The following is a 17,840-nucleotide window of genomic DNA, read 5'->3' as shown; positions in this document are numbered from 1 at the left end:
GCTTGTGTGTCACCGACAGAGGTGTCCAGCCAGTTGATTTCCTGGAGAGATTTCCTTATTTGCCCAGATTTTGGTAGACCACAGAAAAAGTTTGCTTCATTTATTGGATTGTAAAATTAGCCAGTGCCATAGGTTGGTTTTCTAAATTATGAAGCCTACAGACAGTAGGCAACATATTCTGTAGATAACAGTTCTTTGGAGTTCAAAACCTTTAGGCTACGTTCACATCTAGGCGTTGCTATTTTATAGGCGTTTTTCAGGCGTTTTGCCTGGCATTTTTATAGGCGTTTTTCCAAGCGTTTTACAGGTAAAACGCCTGTAAAACACTCTATATCGCCTTTCCAGCGTTTGCATTAAGTCTATGGGGCAAAATCTGCCCAAAAAGAAGCTCATGTACTTTTTGGAGCATCTGGCGTTTTGCTCAAGGCGTCAGAATGCTCAAATGTGAACAGGGGCCATTGAAATGAATAGGATTTGTCTTGTTGGGCGTTTTGAGAGCTGATCTTTAGAGCTAAAAAAAAACGCCTCAAAACGCCTACATGTGAACGTAGCCTTACTCAACATCAGAGATGTAAAAAAATACTTTGTTTGGCAGACAGACCTCACTCCTACAGCTTTACTATTACCTTTTGCAGATCCAACCATACCTGCCTGGAGAACACCATGAGCAATATCTATTGCAATCTAGTGAATATTGTAAAGCCCTAGACATGTGAATGGCGACATCTTTCATGATCCCTTATTATTTTCAATTATCATCTAGATTAAAAGCAAGGTGATTGACTGGAGATAGCATGTCCTCTACTTTTTGGTAGAGCTTCTATTGGATTATAAAGACCATCAATCAAGAGACAACAGGGCAATAGTAGATATCTATAAAGAGATGTACACACAAAGGTGTGATATATGTATTGGTTAAGATTTTGTTGCCATTCTTCATAAATTGTCAGATTACATTAAAATATAATTTATGTGTATTTATTTATCCCTACAGGGAAGTGACCCCAGGCCAGAAATACCAATACCAGGTGCAGGTTGTTACTGGGTCAGTGGCTGGAGAGCCTTCACCATCACTATTTCACACGCATGGTGCTCCTTTCTGTGGGGATGGAGAAGTTAATGAGTAAGTCAGAAGAGACTGATAAAGCTCAAGCTTACTTTCTTTAGGGTCCTAAATTGGGATAAGTAATCCCACCAATTAAAATGATACTTTAGCCATAAGTTTGATAACAGTTAATGTTCTTTAACAAAAGAACGTACATTTCCCATAAATATTTATGCAACCAAAATGAGTGTGTGCTTTAAATTGTCTCTGGATGCTGCTAATTTATTGGCGCTCAGATTAGTCACTTGCTTATTGGAAACTCTCCCCCTCTCCTTTGTTTCAAAAACTATGTTATTTTCAGCCTTGATTGTATGTCTTGGCTTAGTTAGGCGACCCATCCATACTTTTTTCGTTAAAGCATTAGGTTGAATGAAAGAAAATGCCTTGATTCTCAAGCTGAGCTATTGTATTCTGACATTAGGGAGACTTCCCTGCCATCAGAATACACTGATCAGTGCTGCTGACTATAGCCAGCAGCTATGATCGATCGGAAAAAACCCAACAGGGTGGTTATACATAAATTGATCAGTAGACTGACATCTGTACAACCAGCCTGCTTATAAATGGATTGCAATTTGGACAGTCCCTGCTGAACTGGCTGAATTGTGATCCATGTATAGCTGGCTTTAGAGAGGAAGGCTGACAGAAGCTGTAGGACCCATGTACACTGGACGTTATAAAAATGTGAGTAACATTAGCTGTAGAAAGCTGTCGCTGTAGAATGAATGTTGCAGAGTTTTTAAAGTAGCGTTTTTCAGCATTTTTTTGATGTAGCATTTCTTCGATTTTTTTTTTCAGAAAAATTATACTCCAACATGGCTCAAAAATACTGATAAACCCTGAAAAGCTTATTTTTTCATTGTTTTTTTTAGCTCTTATCAGGGTTAGAGCTTTTTTACAGCTGGAAAACTCCTCTTAAAACACTCTAGTTCTGGGGGGGGGGTTTATCCAGTCAGAAAACGCACGGACACATAGGATAACATGCTGGGGAGTTTACAGGCAGCACAAAAGAACATCTGAAGCCAAAAACAGCGGCTGTAAAAATGTCCAGTGTGCATGAGGCCTATAGTGCTGAAGTTCACAGGCTGCCATGAGGGAGAAATGAGAGAATATCAGGGAGATAAGATAAGACACTATCCTTGTAAATTTACCTCTTTTGTGTCTCCTTGCCAGTAGGATTTGTTCTGTCACGTCTCCTGCTTTGCATTTCTTCCTCTCAGTTCCCGCTGCACAGTCTGTGTCATTCCTGTTGCTTTCTTTCCCCTTCAGCAACAGTAAATCCTAAAGCTGTCAGCTGATCAGCCTCTTGTGGCTCTGATTTTGGGCACAGTGTTGAAAATTGAGAGCAACTGAGCATGTGCTGAGGAGACATTTTTAACCGGTTGCCGACCACACATCACCTTTTTACTGCAGCAGTGTTGCTCTCCCAGGCAAACCGATGCAGGTCTACGTTGGTCGCGCGCCTGCAACTAGGGGGCGAGTGCACGCCGCCCGTCAGCGGGGATGCATTGGGCAGGCGGCTCCAATTGCCGCCTGACACCCGCGATCGCTCCCCGCTGTAAGGGAAGAACGGTGTTCCGTGAGAATAACCTACCCCGTGAGAAATGCCTACCCTCGTCACTTCCTGTGAGGAACAGCTGAGCAGCGTAGCAGTGCGCATGCCCACAGCTCAGGATACGTCATTGAACAGCTGAGGAGCTGACTAGTGTGCATGTATGGAGGGTATGGATTTGTCACGGCAGTGTGTGTAACGTTACAATGACTCAGGTGTTGCGGCGGGTACATTAAAAGAGCTCGGCTGCAATATGAGTCATCTCCGCTCTTACCCCTGTAATTTCCCTGATCTTGGCTTGTAAATATAACAGCGGCGGGGGGTGTATGAAATCTAAATGACGGAGATCTCGGCTCTGTGATTTATCTTTTCATACACCCGCCGCCGCTGTTATATTTAGTAGCCGAGATCAGAGAAGTGACAGGGATAGGTAGCGGATATGACTCATTGCAGCCGAGCTGTTTTACTGTAAACGCCGCAAGTGTAACGTTACACACACTGCCGTGAAAAATCCATACCCTCCGAGCATACGCACTAGTCAGCTCCTCAGCTGTTCAATGACGTAGGTGCTGACGTAGGTGCACCGGAAGTGACGGGGGTATGGATTTTTAACTTGTATGGTTTTTTCACGGAACACCGGTCAGCTGTTGTAAACACATCTGACCGTTCTTCTCCCTTGAATGATCACAGAGCCCCTGTGATCCTTCTATATAGGATCACAGGTCTCTATGGTCATTACACAAGCCACGCCCCCCACAGTTAGAAACACGCCCCTAGGTACACATTTAACCCCTTGATAACCCACACTGTTAACCCCTTCCCTGCCAGTGTCATTATTACAGTAACAGTGCATATTTTTAGCACTGATTACTGTAGTAATCTCACTGGTCCCCCCCAAAAGTATCAAAAATGTAAGTCAGGGGTCCGATCTGTTCGCCGCAATGTCGCAGTCCTGCAAAAAAAACGCAGATCGCCGCCATTACTAGTAAAAAAAAAAATGACATAAATCTTTCCCGTAGTTAGTAGACGCGATAACTTTTGCGCAAACCAATCAAAAATATGCTTATTTTGATTTTTTTTCCAAAAATATGTAGCAGAAAACAAGTTGGCCTAAAATGGTAAAGAATTTTGATTTTTTAATTTTTTTTTGGGGAATGTTATATAGCAGTATGTGATTGCACAGGGGATCAAATAACACCAAAAGTAAGCTCTATTTGTGGGAAAAAAAGGACTTTAATTTTATTTAGGTACAATTGTCCGTTAAAATAACACAGTGCCGAATTGCAAAATATGGCCTGGTCATTAAGGGGGAACATTTTCCAGTCCAGAAGTGGTTAAACAGTATAGGCACTTTTTTTTATGTTTTACATAGCTATACCTGCAAAAGGGGCATGCCTGAAGTAATTTATCAGGACTTAATTTTTTTTTTACTAAAGTTCCATTTTAACTCAAGTGTAATCAATGTGAGAGCTGCCTTAACATTCTAGTCCGTACTTGACACCGAAAGCATGTGAGCAACCTAAGATTGATCTCCAGGAGGTGCCTATTTCTTTTTTCTCCTTTGGGGCGCATTTTCTCAACTTCAGGGGTAAGCCTCATCTCATTTCTGTTTACCAACAAATATGTAGTATGGAGGCTTGCCTTAACAATCCATACAATGTATATCCAGTCATGTAAAACACAACATATGCTTAAAAATGTACCATATAAATCATACGTTAGAAAAGTGCGCTAATATAACCATGAGAACAAAAATGTCCATATGTGAAAACAATGGAAATCAACAACTGAATAAAATTCTTTGCATCCAAAAAAGAGTGTTCTCAAATCAAGGAAAACCAACTGATGAATGGTGAATATTTAGGGAGTGATGAAAGGTGGATGTAACCTCTTCCCAAACAGCAATCCAAAAATGTGACTTTTTGAAAAAGCATATACTTTTGTGATGACACCCAGTGATAGGAGTGGACTCTTACCACATTCAAGAAAGCCATGTGCTTCCAGGCCTACAGATGTGAGCACATGGCTTGCTGCTGCCATGTTTGTTTGATGGTGAAATGACCATCAAGGCTGAACTATGACAACACAGTGCTGTGAGGGTCAAATGCTGGGAAATTAGAGATCCCCCTAACCGAGAAGCTGACAATTGATCCATTCCATTTGGGATTCCATTCCATCTATCTGACCATTTGGACTCTTGGATATCACAGTACACGCTTCCATCTCTCTTAAATGTGGTAAGAGTCCACTCCTATCACTGGGTGTCATCACAAAAGTATATGCTTTTTCAAAAAGTCACATTTTTGGATTGCTGTTTGGGAAGAGGTTACACCCACCTTTCATCACTCCCTAAATATTCACCATTCATCAGTTGGTTTTCCTTGATTTGAGAACACTCTTTTTTGGATGCAAAGACTTTTATTCAGTTGTTGATTTCCATTGTTTTCACATATGGACATTTTTGTTCTCATGGTTATATTAGCGCACTTTTGTAACATATGATTTATATGGTACATTTTTAAGCATTTCTAATTTTTCACAGTGCTGCTTTTACACTTTATTTATTGGTTCGCGCACCTTTTCTATATTCACATGTAAAACACAACATAGTTGTTCCTAAATCCAGAATGGATTGTACATGTAGATAATAATGTGTGAGGCCAGACTAAGTCACATGTATTTTTTATTCACAGGGAGCTGGGAGAAGAGTGTGATGATGGTGCACTGCAAAATGGAGATGGCTGTTCTCAAAAGTGCAAACTGGAGCCAAATTATATGTGCAGAGGTGCGTTGTATGTCTTAGTTCCAGCAGACAAGGGAAACAAGAAATGTCATGTATTTGCTTTATTTACACTAAATTTATTTTGGCAGGAAAACCTAGCCTTTGCTGCTTTCTTAGTGCAAACAGTGTTGGAGACTTTCCCGACGATAGCATTGGCCTGTCTGCCAATTGTGTCTGGCAAACAACACAGGAATATGTTGATCAGTGGGCTTCTCAAGCTGTGGCTTCTCATGAAGACCCCTGGAAGTGTCCAGTTTCTGCACTCATCGGAGAGCCAGGGCACAAGGTGATTTTTTTTGTATATGTGTGTGCTTTGAAAGTCTCTGGGCCTATTTGCATCTGTGTGCAGTGTTTAACACATCGTTTTATGTGTTTGAATAGCCTTCCTAATGTACCAAATCACACCATAAATGGTTCAGTACACCACAACGCAGACTAGTATGCTGCAGCTTAAGAGTGTTGGCAAGATGCATTGGATTGCCATTGATAAGCAACAACATAGCAGCACACCATCATGCATAATGCACGTCGACATGTATTATAGTACCATGCAATTTAAAACGTGCATTACTGTAGCAACTACCAAACAGAGAAAGTTGCCCATTGGTTGGGTTTATTGATGTAATTGGGTCATTTTGTCTGTGCGGAGCTACAATTTTATTTGCTATCTAGAGCACAAACACTTTGCTTTCCAGCATTTCCTATAATGTTGCCCTTTTTTTAACATCTAGTGTAACAATGTATATTTACATGTGCCCAGCTTAAGCCACTGCAGTATGTGTATAAAGCCTACCCCACACGTCACAATTTACCCATACAGCCTCCTTTGGATCTACCAACAGCTAAGTAATACAAGGGCCTAGTAAAAAATGGATTTACCAGCTAAATACCACGCAGCCTAAGGGACTGAATGTGGAAATACACGTTTTTGTAGGGGTATACTAATTTATTTATCTATTTTATTATTTTTGCAACCTGCATATAATTTATGCTTGTATTAGATTATGTGTACAGGAGTTTTTAGTGTTTATTGTCATTTATGTAATGCTGTTTAGTTTGTATTATTTATATCTGTTTTGTAATTTGTGTTGCTGTTAAATTGTTACACGATTATATCGATAAGGGTTTAGTTATACAGGAAGATGGGGACTATAACAAGATTAGAGGAGTGCATGTAGCACTCCTCTGATGCCCAGAAGGCAGGATAGCTTCTCTAGACGCAGGGACGGGCTAGCGAGTCCATGGCTAAAATGGGGAGTTGGAAAAAGGATATAGCACACTAGTCACTTTTGCCTTTTTACCACTTGCCTACTGGGCACTTTTACCCCCTTCCTGACCAGGCCAATTTTCAGCTTTTAGTGCTATTGCATTTTAAATGACAATTGTGCAGTCATGCAACATTGCACCCAAATGAAATTTTTATCTTTTTTTTTACACAAAGAAAGCTTGCTTTTTGTGATATTTAATCACCACTGGGTTTTTAATTTTTTTGCTAAAAAATCGAAAAAAGACAGAAAATTTTTGAAAAAAAATAAAATGTTTCTGTTAAAAATTTTGTAAATATGTAATTTTCTTTTCCTTCACTGATATGCGCTGATGACACTGCACTGATGAGTACTGATGGGCTGCACTGATGGGCACTTATCAGGTGGCACTGATGAGATGGCACTAAAGGGCACTGATGAGGTGGCACTGATAAGAAGGCACTAATATGCAGCACTGATGGGCACTGATAGGTGGCACTGATGGGCACTGATAGGTGGCACTTATGGGCACTGATTGGTGATGCTGATGGGTGGAACTAATGGGCAAGCACTGAAGGGCAGCACTGTTTGGCACTGATAGGTGGCACTGATGAGCACTGCTTGGCATCACTGTTGGGCACTGACTGGCATCAATGATGGGCACTGACTGGTATCACTGATGGGCACTGTTTGGGCTGCACTGATAATCAGGGCACTAATGATCAGTGCCTTGGTTATCAGTGCAGGTCTCCCCTGTGAAGAAATGCTGCCAATTGGGTTTCCTCTCCTTAAACTGTGTCAGTGAGAGAGAGGAAAGCTGATAACCCGCATTTCCCTGTTTACATGTGATCAGGTGTGATTGGACACAGCTGATCACATGGGTAAAGAGCCAAATCATTGGCTCTTTACCAAGATCGGCGATGCTCTGTGTCCCAGTGACACAGAGGACCGCCGATCATGAGCTGCATGCCCTCGCGGGCACAAGCACAGCAAGAGCGGGACGACTTCATATATCATCATCCCAGAACAAACGAGAACTCACCTGTCGTAATTTGTCTAAACAAAATGACAAATGATGGCGGGCGGGAGGTGGTTAAAGTTTTATTGCAGAACGGTTAAGGAGGTGAGGACTAGGTGTTCCAGATACCATAGCAGATCACTTACAGACTCCCCAGATCCAGGCCATTGTCCAATTTGACAGTGTCGGAATCCTTAAGCCGAACCAGCAACACTGTACGCACATTACTAGATTTCAGTGTGTCCTCCAAGGGATTTACCAGGCCCATCTGAGAGACCAACCTTCTTTCTGGCTCTTTCCAGCAAAGGACCTCCCTTTGGGTCTCCTCCTTGGCACAGTTTACTCCAGAGCAGGTAGCACAGCTTAAGGACCACTTCAGCACAAGTTAGTTCCCAAACCCGCCTATTGGGTCTAACAGCAGAGCTCCATCCAGCAGCACCTCCTCAAGCCTCAGCCTGAGGCAAGAGAGCAAGCACCTGGCCTGTTCCAAATATTTTTATCCTCCTCCAGCATGCATCAGTGACATAAACCTCCTATTGGATTGACTGAAGAAAATATAAATATTCATAATTTAGTTTTGTTTGGGAAATCTAAAACTATGACCAGTAATACAGTGAAATCAATATACAACAGTGAGAATCACAAGCCAACTAAAGTGTTACTAAACCCACAACAGTAAAATCAGTCTGCATATGCAGTAAAGCATGCTTGTTATACTCACTGTGGAACCTAAGTGGCTAATCCTCGGAATTGTGTAAAAAATCTGTTTGATCCTGTCTTCTATGATCCATTCCTTCTTTTACTGTCCCCATTCCATCTCCTGATAGCACAGGAGATGCCCAAGGATGCCCTAGGAGGCACTCTGCACATGCTCAATTTAGTGTGTATTGCTAGAGAGTTTTTTTTTTTTTTATGGGAGGGTGCAGGTGATCAGAACAGGGCCAATCAGCACTGTCCAGGCAGAGGGTCATAGGACAGTCAGAGGAGAATGAAAACTCCTCCTACAAGCTTTAACCAGCTCTCGGCTGCACACCGATAGAAGTCACAGGACATTTATATACTTCTGATGGGAAAAGGTATTTAGCAGTTTATAAATGAAAAAAAGATAGGGAAATGGCGCTGCCTAGTTAAAAAGATGTGATAGGAGGTTACTAAGGTGCAGATATGCTGAACAAAAATTGATGTACTGAATAAGATGTAATGCACTGTAAAAAAGGAAAAGGAGGTATTTCTTCCCTGATGACAAACAAGCAATATAAAGTGCAAAGTGCAAATAAGTTTAGTACACTATGGTACGATGTGGGGAAAACCACTAGAGTGGATGTAGTGTAAACAGAATATAGTGTGGCCTGTGATGTCACCAGAATAAAGTATGCATAAACTGATGTAAAAATTCAGTGAAAAAATTGATAAATAAATATATACAGTGTGATGGATAAGCTCTTATAGTAAAAAGAGTAAAAGTAACTTAAAACATACTGTCCAAAACAAATGTGATCACACAATATCTGAATAAAATTTATAAAATAAGGCATAAGTGAGGTATACCTTAGTATAAAGTGCTAGGTGTAAGAGGTGGCCTGTAACCAAATATTGGTGACAAATAAATAAATAAAATAAATAGGTATTGGTGGCTTATGCACAAGTATTGGTGATGAATAAATTAAATAAATATTGTGACAAATAAATAAATAATTAAATAGTGAAAAAAATTAAATGGTGAAAAAAATGTCCAAAGTGAAACTAGTGCCCGTGTGAATATATAAAGCACAATATTAGAAAGAGTCCGTTATTAGCAGCAGGTGACAATCTCCAAACATAAACGTGCAATGGGTGACCCCGTGGTGGGCAGTGAGGTACTAGGTGACCCCTCTAGTGAATGATGCACTCACCAGAAATACCCACCCCACACAGGGGTATAGAGCGGGTATAAACTGAAATCCACTGTATGGCTCCTGGTGTCCTCCGTAGGTCCTGGAATTAGGCGTCTGCAGAGGAGGATTCCTAAGTGGGGAGTGCCCGGGTCTGTATAAGAAACTCAACTGTAGGCCGTAGATACCGGGATGTTAAAGCAATAAGAGGCACATAGTGTGATATCGTTTCTACAGGTTGTTTATTAACAAAAGTAGGAGAGGTACTCACATTTAGTAAAGGTAACAGATGCACATAGAGACAGTAAGTGGAGCGCGGAGCGGTCGAAGCCTCCTTCTCAATGCCGGAAGTGATGCGACACGCTGCACTGGTTTCATAACGTCCGTACGTCTTCAGCAGCGTCGGGTCGCTTCCGGTCTGACTCCTAATATACATGCGGTTACTAGGCAACCAGATGTAAACAAATCACGTGCGTGTTCCGGATTACAAGCAGTGGGCTAAGCCAACATGGTGCCTGGTGTTAATGTGAATTTGGCACAAACGATATAAATAGATAATACGAAATTTTATTTCCGAACCCGGACTTTTATATCCATATAATACGCACTATATATACACTATATATAAAAAGCTATTTTTATCAAGATCAAAAACTTTAGTTATTTAATTCGTTTGGTGCCTGCATACATTGCATGTATATAAGTTTTTGATCTTGATAAAAATAGCTTTTTATATATAGTGTATATATATAGTGCGTATTATATGGATATAAAAGTCCTGGTTCGGAATTAAAATTTCGTATTATCTATTTATATCGTTTGTGCCAAATTCACATTAACACCAGGCACCATGTTGGCGTAGCCCGCCGCTTGTAATCCGGAACACACACGTGATTTGTGTACATCTGGTTGCCTAGTAACCGCATGTATATTAGGAGTCATAGCGGAAGCGACCTGACGCTGCTGAAGATGTACGGACGTTACGAAAACCGGTACAGCGTGTCGCATCACTTCCGGCATTGAGAAGGAGGCTTGGAACGCTCCGCGCTCCACTTACTGTCTCTATGTGCATCTGTTACCTTTACTAAATGTGAGTACCTCTCCTACTTTTGTTAATAAACAACCTGTAGAAACGATATCACACTATGTGCCTCTTATTGCTTTAACATCCCGGTCCCAATAATACGAGTGACACCCTGGTGGAACCCGACATATCTACAGCCTACAGTTGAGTTTCCCATACAGACCCGGGCACTCCCCACTTAGGAATCCTCCTCTGCAGACGCCTAATTCCAGGACCTACGGAGGACGCCAGGAGCCATACAGTGGATTTCCGTTTATACCCGCTCTATACCCCTGTGTGGGGTGGGTATTTCTGGTGAGTGCATCATTCACTAGAGGGGTCACCTAGTACCTCACTGCCCACCACGGGGTCACCCATTGCACGTTTATGTTTGGAGATTGTCACCTGCTGCTAATAACGGACTCTTTCTAATATTGTGCTTTATATATTCACACGGGCACTAGTTTCACTTTGGACATTTTTTTCACTATTTAATTATTTATTTATTTGTCACAATATTTATTTAATTTATTCATCACCAATACTTGTGCACAAGCCACCAATACCTATTTATTTTATTTATTTATTTGTCCCCAATATTTGGTTACAGGCCACCTCTTACACCTAGCACTTTATACTAAGGTATACCTCACTTATGCCTTATTTTATAAATTTTATTCAGATATTGTGTGATCACATTTGTTTTGGACAGTATGTTTTAAGTTACTTTTACTCTTTTTACTATAAGAGCTTATCCATCACACTGTATATATTTATTTATCAATTTTTTCACTGAATTTTTACATCAGTTTATGCATACTTTATTCTGGTGACATCACAGGCCACACTATATTCTGTTTACACTACATCCACTCTAGTGGTTTTCCCCACATTGTACCATAGTGTACTAAACTTATTTGCACTTTGCACTTTATATTGCTTGTTTGTCATCAGGGAAGAAATACCTCCTTTTCCTTTTTTACAGTGCATTACATCTTATTCAGTACATCAATTTTTCCTCAGCATATCTGCACCTTAGTAACCTCCTATCACATCTTTTTAACTAGGCAGCGCCATTTCCCTATCTTTTTTTCACTCATTTTATAGCCTTTGGCTATAGTCTAGCGAGGCTGCAGCCTAGTTTATCAATTTTACTATTTTATCTATTTATCTACTTTTATTCAAATAGTCCACAAGCGCGGAGTTCTATATAATTATTTAGCAGTTTATATTCACTAAAATTATTGCATTTCCATGTTCTGTGTACTGTGGGAGACCAGATAGTGAATGCAGAGTCCTGAGTAGGGATGGGCTGTAAACCCCCCCCCCCCTTTTGTTCGTAGCAGAACTCCTGAACAGAGCAAAAAAAATGTATGTTCAAAAAGTGCCTTTCTTGCCTCCTGGACTGCAGTATCCATGGGTCTGACAATCTCCTCCAGAGATGTAATATGTTTTTCTGCAGCAGCTGTTCTCTCCCTCACCTTCTGATCATCATGCTTCCGGAAGGAGAATTATAGCTTCAGCCCTTCAATGTGATCAGTCAGCGTAGACTGTCAGATTTGTATGGCTGCTATTATCTGCTTAAGTAAGGGTTCCAACTCTACCTCCTCAACCTTTCCTGTGCTCACTGACTGGACATCTAGTCTGTCCATTGATTTCCCCCTGCATTGCCCTTGGGCCCTTTGGCGTCTGGGACCCACTGTCTCAAGCACAGGGGAGTCAGGCTGTCCATATTCCACCGTCTGGTTGAGCAGGGGCTGTGCATCCTCATCCCCATGTCCACCAGTGCCATCTTGGGACCCCCACACGAACCAGGCCAGCCTGTCTCCTGGTGTCTTAGGGAGAGGCGGCCTGTATTTCAACGTCACCGAAGCCTACAGTGGTGTCCCCCAGTACATGCCCAAGCAGCTTGGGGCAGAATCGAGCATCCTGCTTGCAGGATTAGGCCAGGGTCCGAGTCTTACAGACAGAGCAATCACGGACCAATTACAATGCTTCTGGTAAAGCTCTTTCCTGTGATCTTTGCCTAGGCTTTAGGTCATTTGAGGTAGCTTGGGAGTGAAGATTTTTTTATTGATGGCAAAAAAGAGGCATTTTTCTTTTACTCAGAATAATTGGTTCATGCAAAGTATGAGTTTTATTAATGGTCCACCTTTCAGAAAAAAAGTCAGCCTTCCTTTTATTACAGTGTCAAAAATGTTTAAACCAAGTTTCATCTGGTGAAAAAAACCCTTACAGCCACAATCCAGGTAGTGTTTTGTGCCACGGTAATGACAAATGTAGATTTCCGCTCTAGTCTCATGAAAAAGAAAAAGCTGAAAATGTGTGTGATGCCCATGTGACAAATAATTTTTTATTCCCACTAGAAGCTACTGTATATAAAGTATTTCTCAAGCTGTTAGCAGTGCAGCCTGAAATGTTAGTGATGGCTATATCACAAAGTGATTATCCGCACACCGATCACCTACGTGACAGTTTTTAGCTACTCTTGTGGGTTTGTCTCCTATGTGTGCAGCATTTTGTCTCCATTATATTGTTAAGTAACTGACTGAATAAAATGCAGGAAAAAAGGAATTTAAGGATGCAAAATTAGCCTGTTATAGACTAGTCTACAAATGTGTTTGCTATTGTGGTCCATTACTGTCTGGCTAGACAGTATGGCCCTGATGTATCTGGTGTAGAATTACATGCTGCATATTAAAACTGCTAAAAGTGTCAAAAAATATTATTACACGCAGTTGTAATGCTTGACTCCTCAAAGACAGAAAAGGTTTAAACATTATTTATTAGTACCTGCAATTTTTTGAAAAAGTCTAATCGTTTATTAAAGGAGACCTGTCCTGAGAAAAGCGTGGCGACATAGTCAATGTCATAGTAGTCCTAGTAAAAATGTATTTATTTTTTATGCAATTTATGGATAAGAAATGTAACAAAAAGAAAAGTAACTGTACCATCCCATTCATCTCTTCTGCACTTTGGTCACAGCACAAAATTCAAATGTAATTGATGAACCAGAAAGTAATAGAAGAGTAATAGAAAATAATAGAAGAAGTTAAAAAGCACATGCTTCAGGAAGTTATCACCCAATAAATATATTGATTCTGAATGTGTTGGATTAAAGATAGCTTTTATTTAGTTAAATTGAGAGATATTTGTGATTTTAACACTGTTACCGTGTTTGCTGGATAGCATTAGCACTTCACTACTAGATTTCACTTGTTACCTCTAAATGTTCTTAAAATTTTGGTATGTAGGAGACTGATGAAAGATTATTCCTTAGACTTGATTTTTTTTCCTTTAGAGCTGTCAGCCTCTCAATGGGGTATCTGGATCTCAAACGGTTGGATGGTTCCCTTGTAATGTGCTTCCAGAGCAAAATGTATGGTTAAAGGTAATATGTCTGCCATTTATCTTGTCTCTTCAACAGTATTTGAGGCAAAAAATTATAACAGTTTTTTCATATGTCAAAATAACTCAATCATTTCTTCCCAGTTCAGAGATTTAGCTACCATGATGTTCTCTGAAGAACAAATATTGCTTAACCACCAGCATAGTACAGGAACCATTGCAGTTGTGTGGCTGTTGTAAAGGAAACCTAAATAGTTACTGGACAATTTTGTTTTGGTTGTTTATTTACATTCTTTTAAATTTTGTGCACTGCTTATATATATACTATATATATATATATATATATATATAGTATTTACTGTATATAAGCAGTGCACAAAATAAAAAAAAAACCGAAACAAAATTGTCCAGTAAGTATTTAGGTTTCCTTAACAAAAGCCACACTATTACAATGGTTCCTGTACTATACAGTATATACAGTATCTCACAAGATGTAAATATTTTATTATACCTTTTCATGTGACAAATACTGAAGAAATGACACTTTGCTACAATGTAAAGTAGTGAGTGTACAGCTTGTATAACAGTGTAAATTTGCTGTCCTCTCAAAATAACTCAACACACAGCCATTAATGTCTAAACCGCTGGCAACAAAAGTGAGCACACCCCTAACACCCCTAAGTTAAAATGTCCGAATTGGGCCAAAAATGTCAATATTTTGTGTGGCCACCATTATTTTCCAATATAATAGTGCAAGTGGGGTTGTGAACGGCGCTACCGTATTACAAAGATGTAGCAATAATGTGATATGCTGGCGTGAGTAGTGGTGTGAAGTGATACCACTTAATATGGTAGCGCCGTTCACAACCCCACTTGCACTATTATATTTCCAACCCAACTTGTTGGGTTTGGTTGTTGGCAGCTTACACCGTTTTCTTCTGCATTCACCCAAAAAAACCCATAGCGCTGGTCACCTTTGTTTTAATTACCATTATTTTCCAGCACTGCCTTAACCCTCTTCGGCATGGAGTTTACCAGAGCTTCACAGCTTTCCACTGGAGTCCACTTCCTCATCCGAGCTGGTGGATGTTAAAGACCTTGCACTCCTCCACCTTCTGTTTGAGGATGCCCCACAGATGCTCAATAGGGTTTATGTCTGGAGAAATGCTTGGCCAGTCCATCACCTTTACCCTCAGCTTCTTTAGCAAGGCATTGGTCATCTTGGAGGTATGTTTGGGGGTCATTATAATTATGGAATACTGCCCTGTGGCCAAGTCTCCGAAGGGAGGGGATCATGTTCTGCTTCAGTATGTCACAGTACATGTTGGCTCTCATGGTTCCCTCAATGAACTGTAGCTCCCCAGTGCTTGCAGCACTAATGCAGCCCCAGACCATGACTCTCCCACCACCATGCTTGACTGTAGGCAAGATGCACTTTTCTTTATACTCCTCACCTGGTTGCTGCCACACCTGCTTGACACCATCTGCACCAAATACGTTTATCTTGGTCTCATCAAACCACAGGATATGGTTCCAGTAATCCATGTCCTTAGTCTGCCTGTCCTCAGCAAACTGTTTGTGTTTTTTTCCTTGTGCATCATCTTTTGAAGAAGTTTACTTCTGGAATGACAGCCATGCAGACCAATTTGCATGCAGTGTGTGGCGTATGGTCTGAGCACTGACAGTCTGATCCCCCACCTCTTCAACCTCTGCAACAATGCTGGCAGCACTCATACGTCTATTTCCCAAAGACAACCTCTGGATATGACGCTGAGCACATGCACTCAATTTCTTTGATCGGCCATGGCCAGGCATGTTCTGAGTGGAACCTGTCCTGTTAAACCGCTGTATGGTCTTGGCCACAGAGCTGCAGCTCAGTTTCAGGGTCCTGGCAATCTTCGTATAGCCTAGGCCATCTTTATGTAGAGCAACAATTCTTTTTTTCAGATCCTCAGAGAATTCTTTGCCATGAGGTGGCATGTTGAGCTTCCAGTGACCAGTTTGAGAGGGTGATAACACCAAATTTAACACACCTGCTCCCCATTCACACCTGAGAGCTTGTAACACTAACGAGTCACATGACACCAGGGAAGGAAAATGGCTAATTGGGCCCAATTTGGACATTTTCACTTAGGGGTGTACTCACTTTTGTTGCCAGCTGTTTAGACATTAACCACTTAAGCCCCGGAAGATTTTACCCCCTTCCTGACCAGGGCTTTTTTTGCGATTCGGCACTGCGTGACTTTAACTGACAATTGCGCGGTCGTGCGACGCTGTACCTTAACGAATTTGACGTCCTTTTTTTCCCACAAACAGAGCTTTCTTTTGGTGGTATTTGATCACCTGTGCGATTTTTACTTTTTGCGCTATAAACAAAAAAAGAGCGTACATTTTGCAAAAATAACAATATTTTTCACATTTTTTTTTATGAAATTCCCCCCCCCCAAAAAATGTAAAAATCAAAATTTTTTAACATTTTTGGCCAATTTGTATTCTGCTACATATGTTTGGTAAAAAAATTGCAAAAAGTGTATTTTGATTGGTTTGCGCAAAAGTTATTGCGTTTACTAACTAAGGGAAAGATTTCTGTCATTTTTGGTGTTTTTTTTTTAACGCGTAATGGCGGCGATCTGCGATTTTTTTGCTGTACTGCGACATTGCAGCAGACATATTGGTTACCAGTGACATTACTGCAGTAATCAGTGCTATAAATATGCACTGTTACTGCAAAATGACACTGTCAGGGAAGGGGTTAACTTTATTGGGGAAGGAGGGGTTAAGTGTGTCCCTAGGGGCGTGCTTTTTACTGTGATTGGACATGGCTACTAGTGTAGGAACAGTGATCAATGGTCCTACATAGTAGAACCGTATGATCACCATTCCTACATTGTTTACATCAGCCGCCTGCCTTTCTCCCTTCACGGAGGACGATCGCGAGTGACCGGCGGACATCGGATCCGCCGGTCACACGCACGGGCTTCCCGGGGAACGAGCCGGGGTGGGCACGTGCCTCCGCGGGCACGTGCTCGCCCGCTATTGGCTCACAAGGAAGTGACAGGCTAGTGATATACATCACTTTGCCTGGCCGGGGCTGACCGCCGCCCTATATAGTCGGGCGGCGGTTGGTAACTGGTTAATAGCTGCGTGTTGAGTTTTTTTGAGGGAACAGCAAATTTACACTGATATACAAGCTGTACACTCACATATTTACATTGTAGCAAAGTGTAATTTCTTCTGTGTTGTCACACGAAAAGATATAATAAAATATTTACAAAAATGTGAGGGGTGTACTCACTTTTGTGAGATACTGTATATGTATATACGCTTTTTTTTTTTTTTTAAAGCAAACCTATAATACACGAAAAAGGATTTCCAAAGGGCTATCAGTTGGCTAAGAGACAAAGAAGCAGCGTGCCCACTGTTTGACTTGTGGAAACTTTGGATTGAGAGGTCAGATACAGGAAGACTCACATGGGAGACATTAGAAGATACCTATACTCAAAAACTTTTTTCTTTTTTTAGCAAAAAAACGGACCAGCCGCAGTCACACTAGTAAAAAATGGGTACTGTTTTGGTGGTTTCCTTTGCACTGCTTGGCTGATGGCTATTAATAATAAAGGATACTTTTTAAAGGTAAAAGGTGTTGCATCATGTGTTATACCTTTTTACTGTCATACGTTTTATCTTTATCTAAGGTATAGTTATCTTTTTAAAAGGCTATAAACTTAACATTATAAGCTGAAGCTACATAAAACTTTTTTTTAGTAACAGTCATGGATAATATTTAATAATGTAGAATCTTATCAGAAAATAAAAATTTTAAAGCAAAAGGAAAAACAGCTGTCGCTGACTATTCA

General features: G+C 40.8%; 1 protein-coding gene across 1 annotated transcript in view; it reads left to right on the top strand.

Annotated features, from left to right (window-relative positions):
* PAPPA2 (pappalysin 2) overlaps positions 1–17,840 on the top strand; it is a 293,674-nt gene that overhangs the window by 143,059 nt on the left and 132,775 nt on the right. The window contains exons 8-11 of the mRNA XM_082266022.1: positions 995–1,123; positions 5,351–5,442; positions 5,529–5,725; positions 13,937–14,026. Of these exons, the coding sequence (XP_082122148.1) occupies positions 995–1,123; positions 5,351–5,442; positions 5,529–5,725; positions 13,937–14,026 (508 nt within the window). The remainder of the gene's footprint in view (positions 1–994; positions 1,124–5,350; positions 5,443–5,528; positions 5,726–13,936; positions 14,027–17,840) is intronic.

The sequence above is a fragment of the Pelophylax lessonae genome, assembly GCF_965119305.1.
Source record: "Pelophylax lessonae genome assembly, chromosome: 8".
NCBI classification, from domain to species: Eukaryota; Metazoa; Chordata; class Amphibia; order Anura; family Ranidae; genus Pelophylax; species Pelophylax lessonae.
The sequence above is the reverse complement of the archived record's forward strand: the minus strand, read 5'-3'. Positions and strand labels throughout refer to the sequence as shown.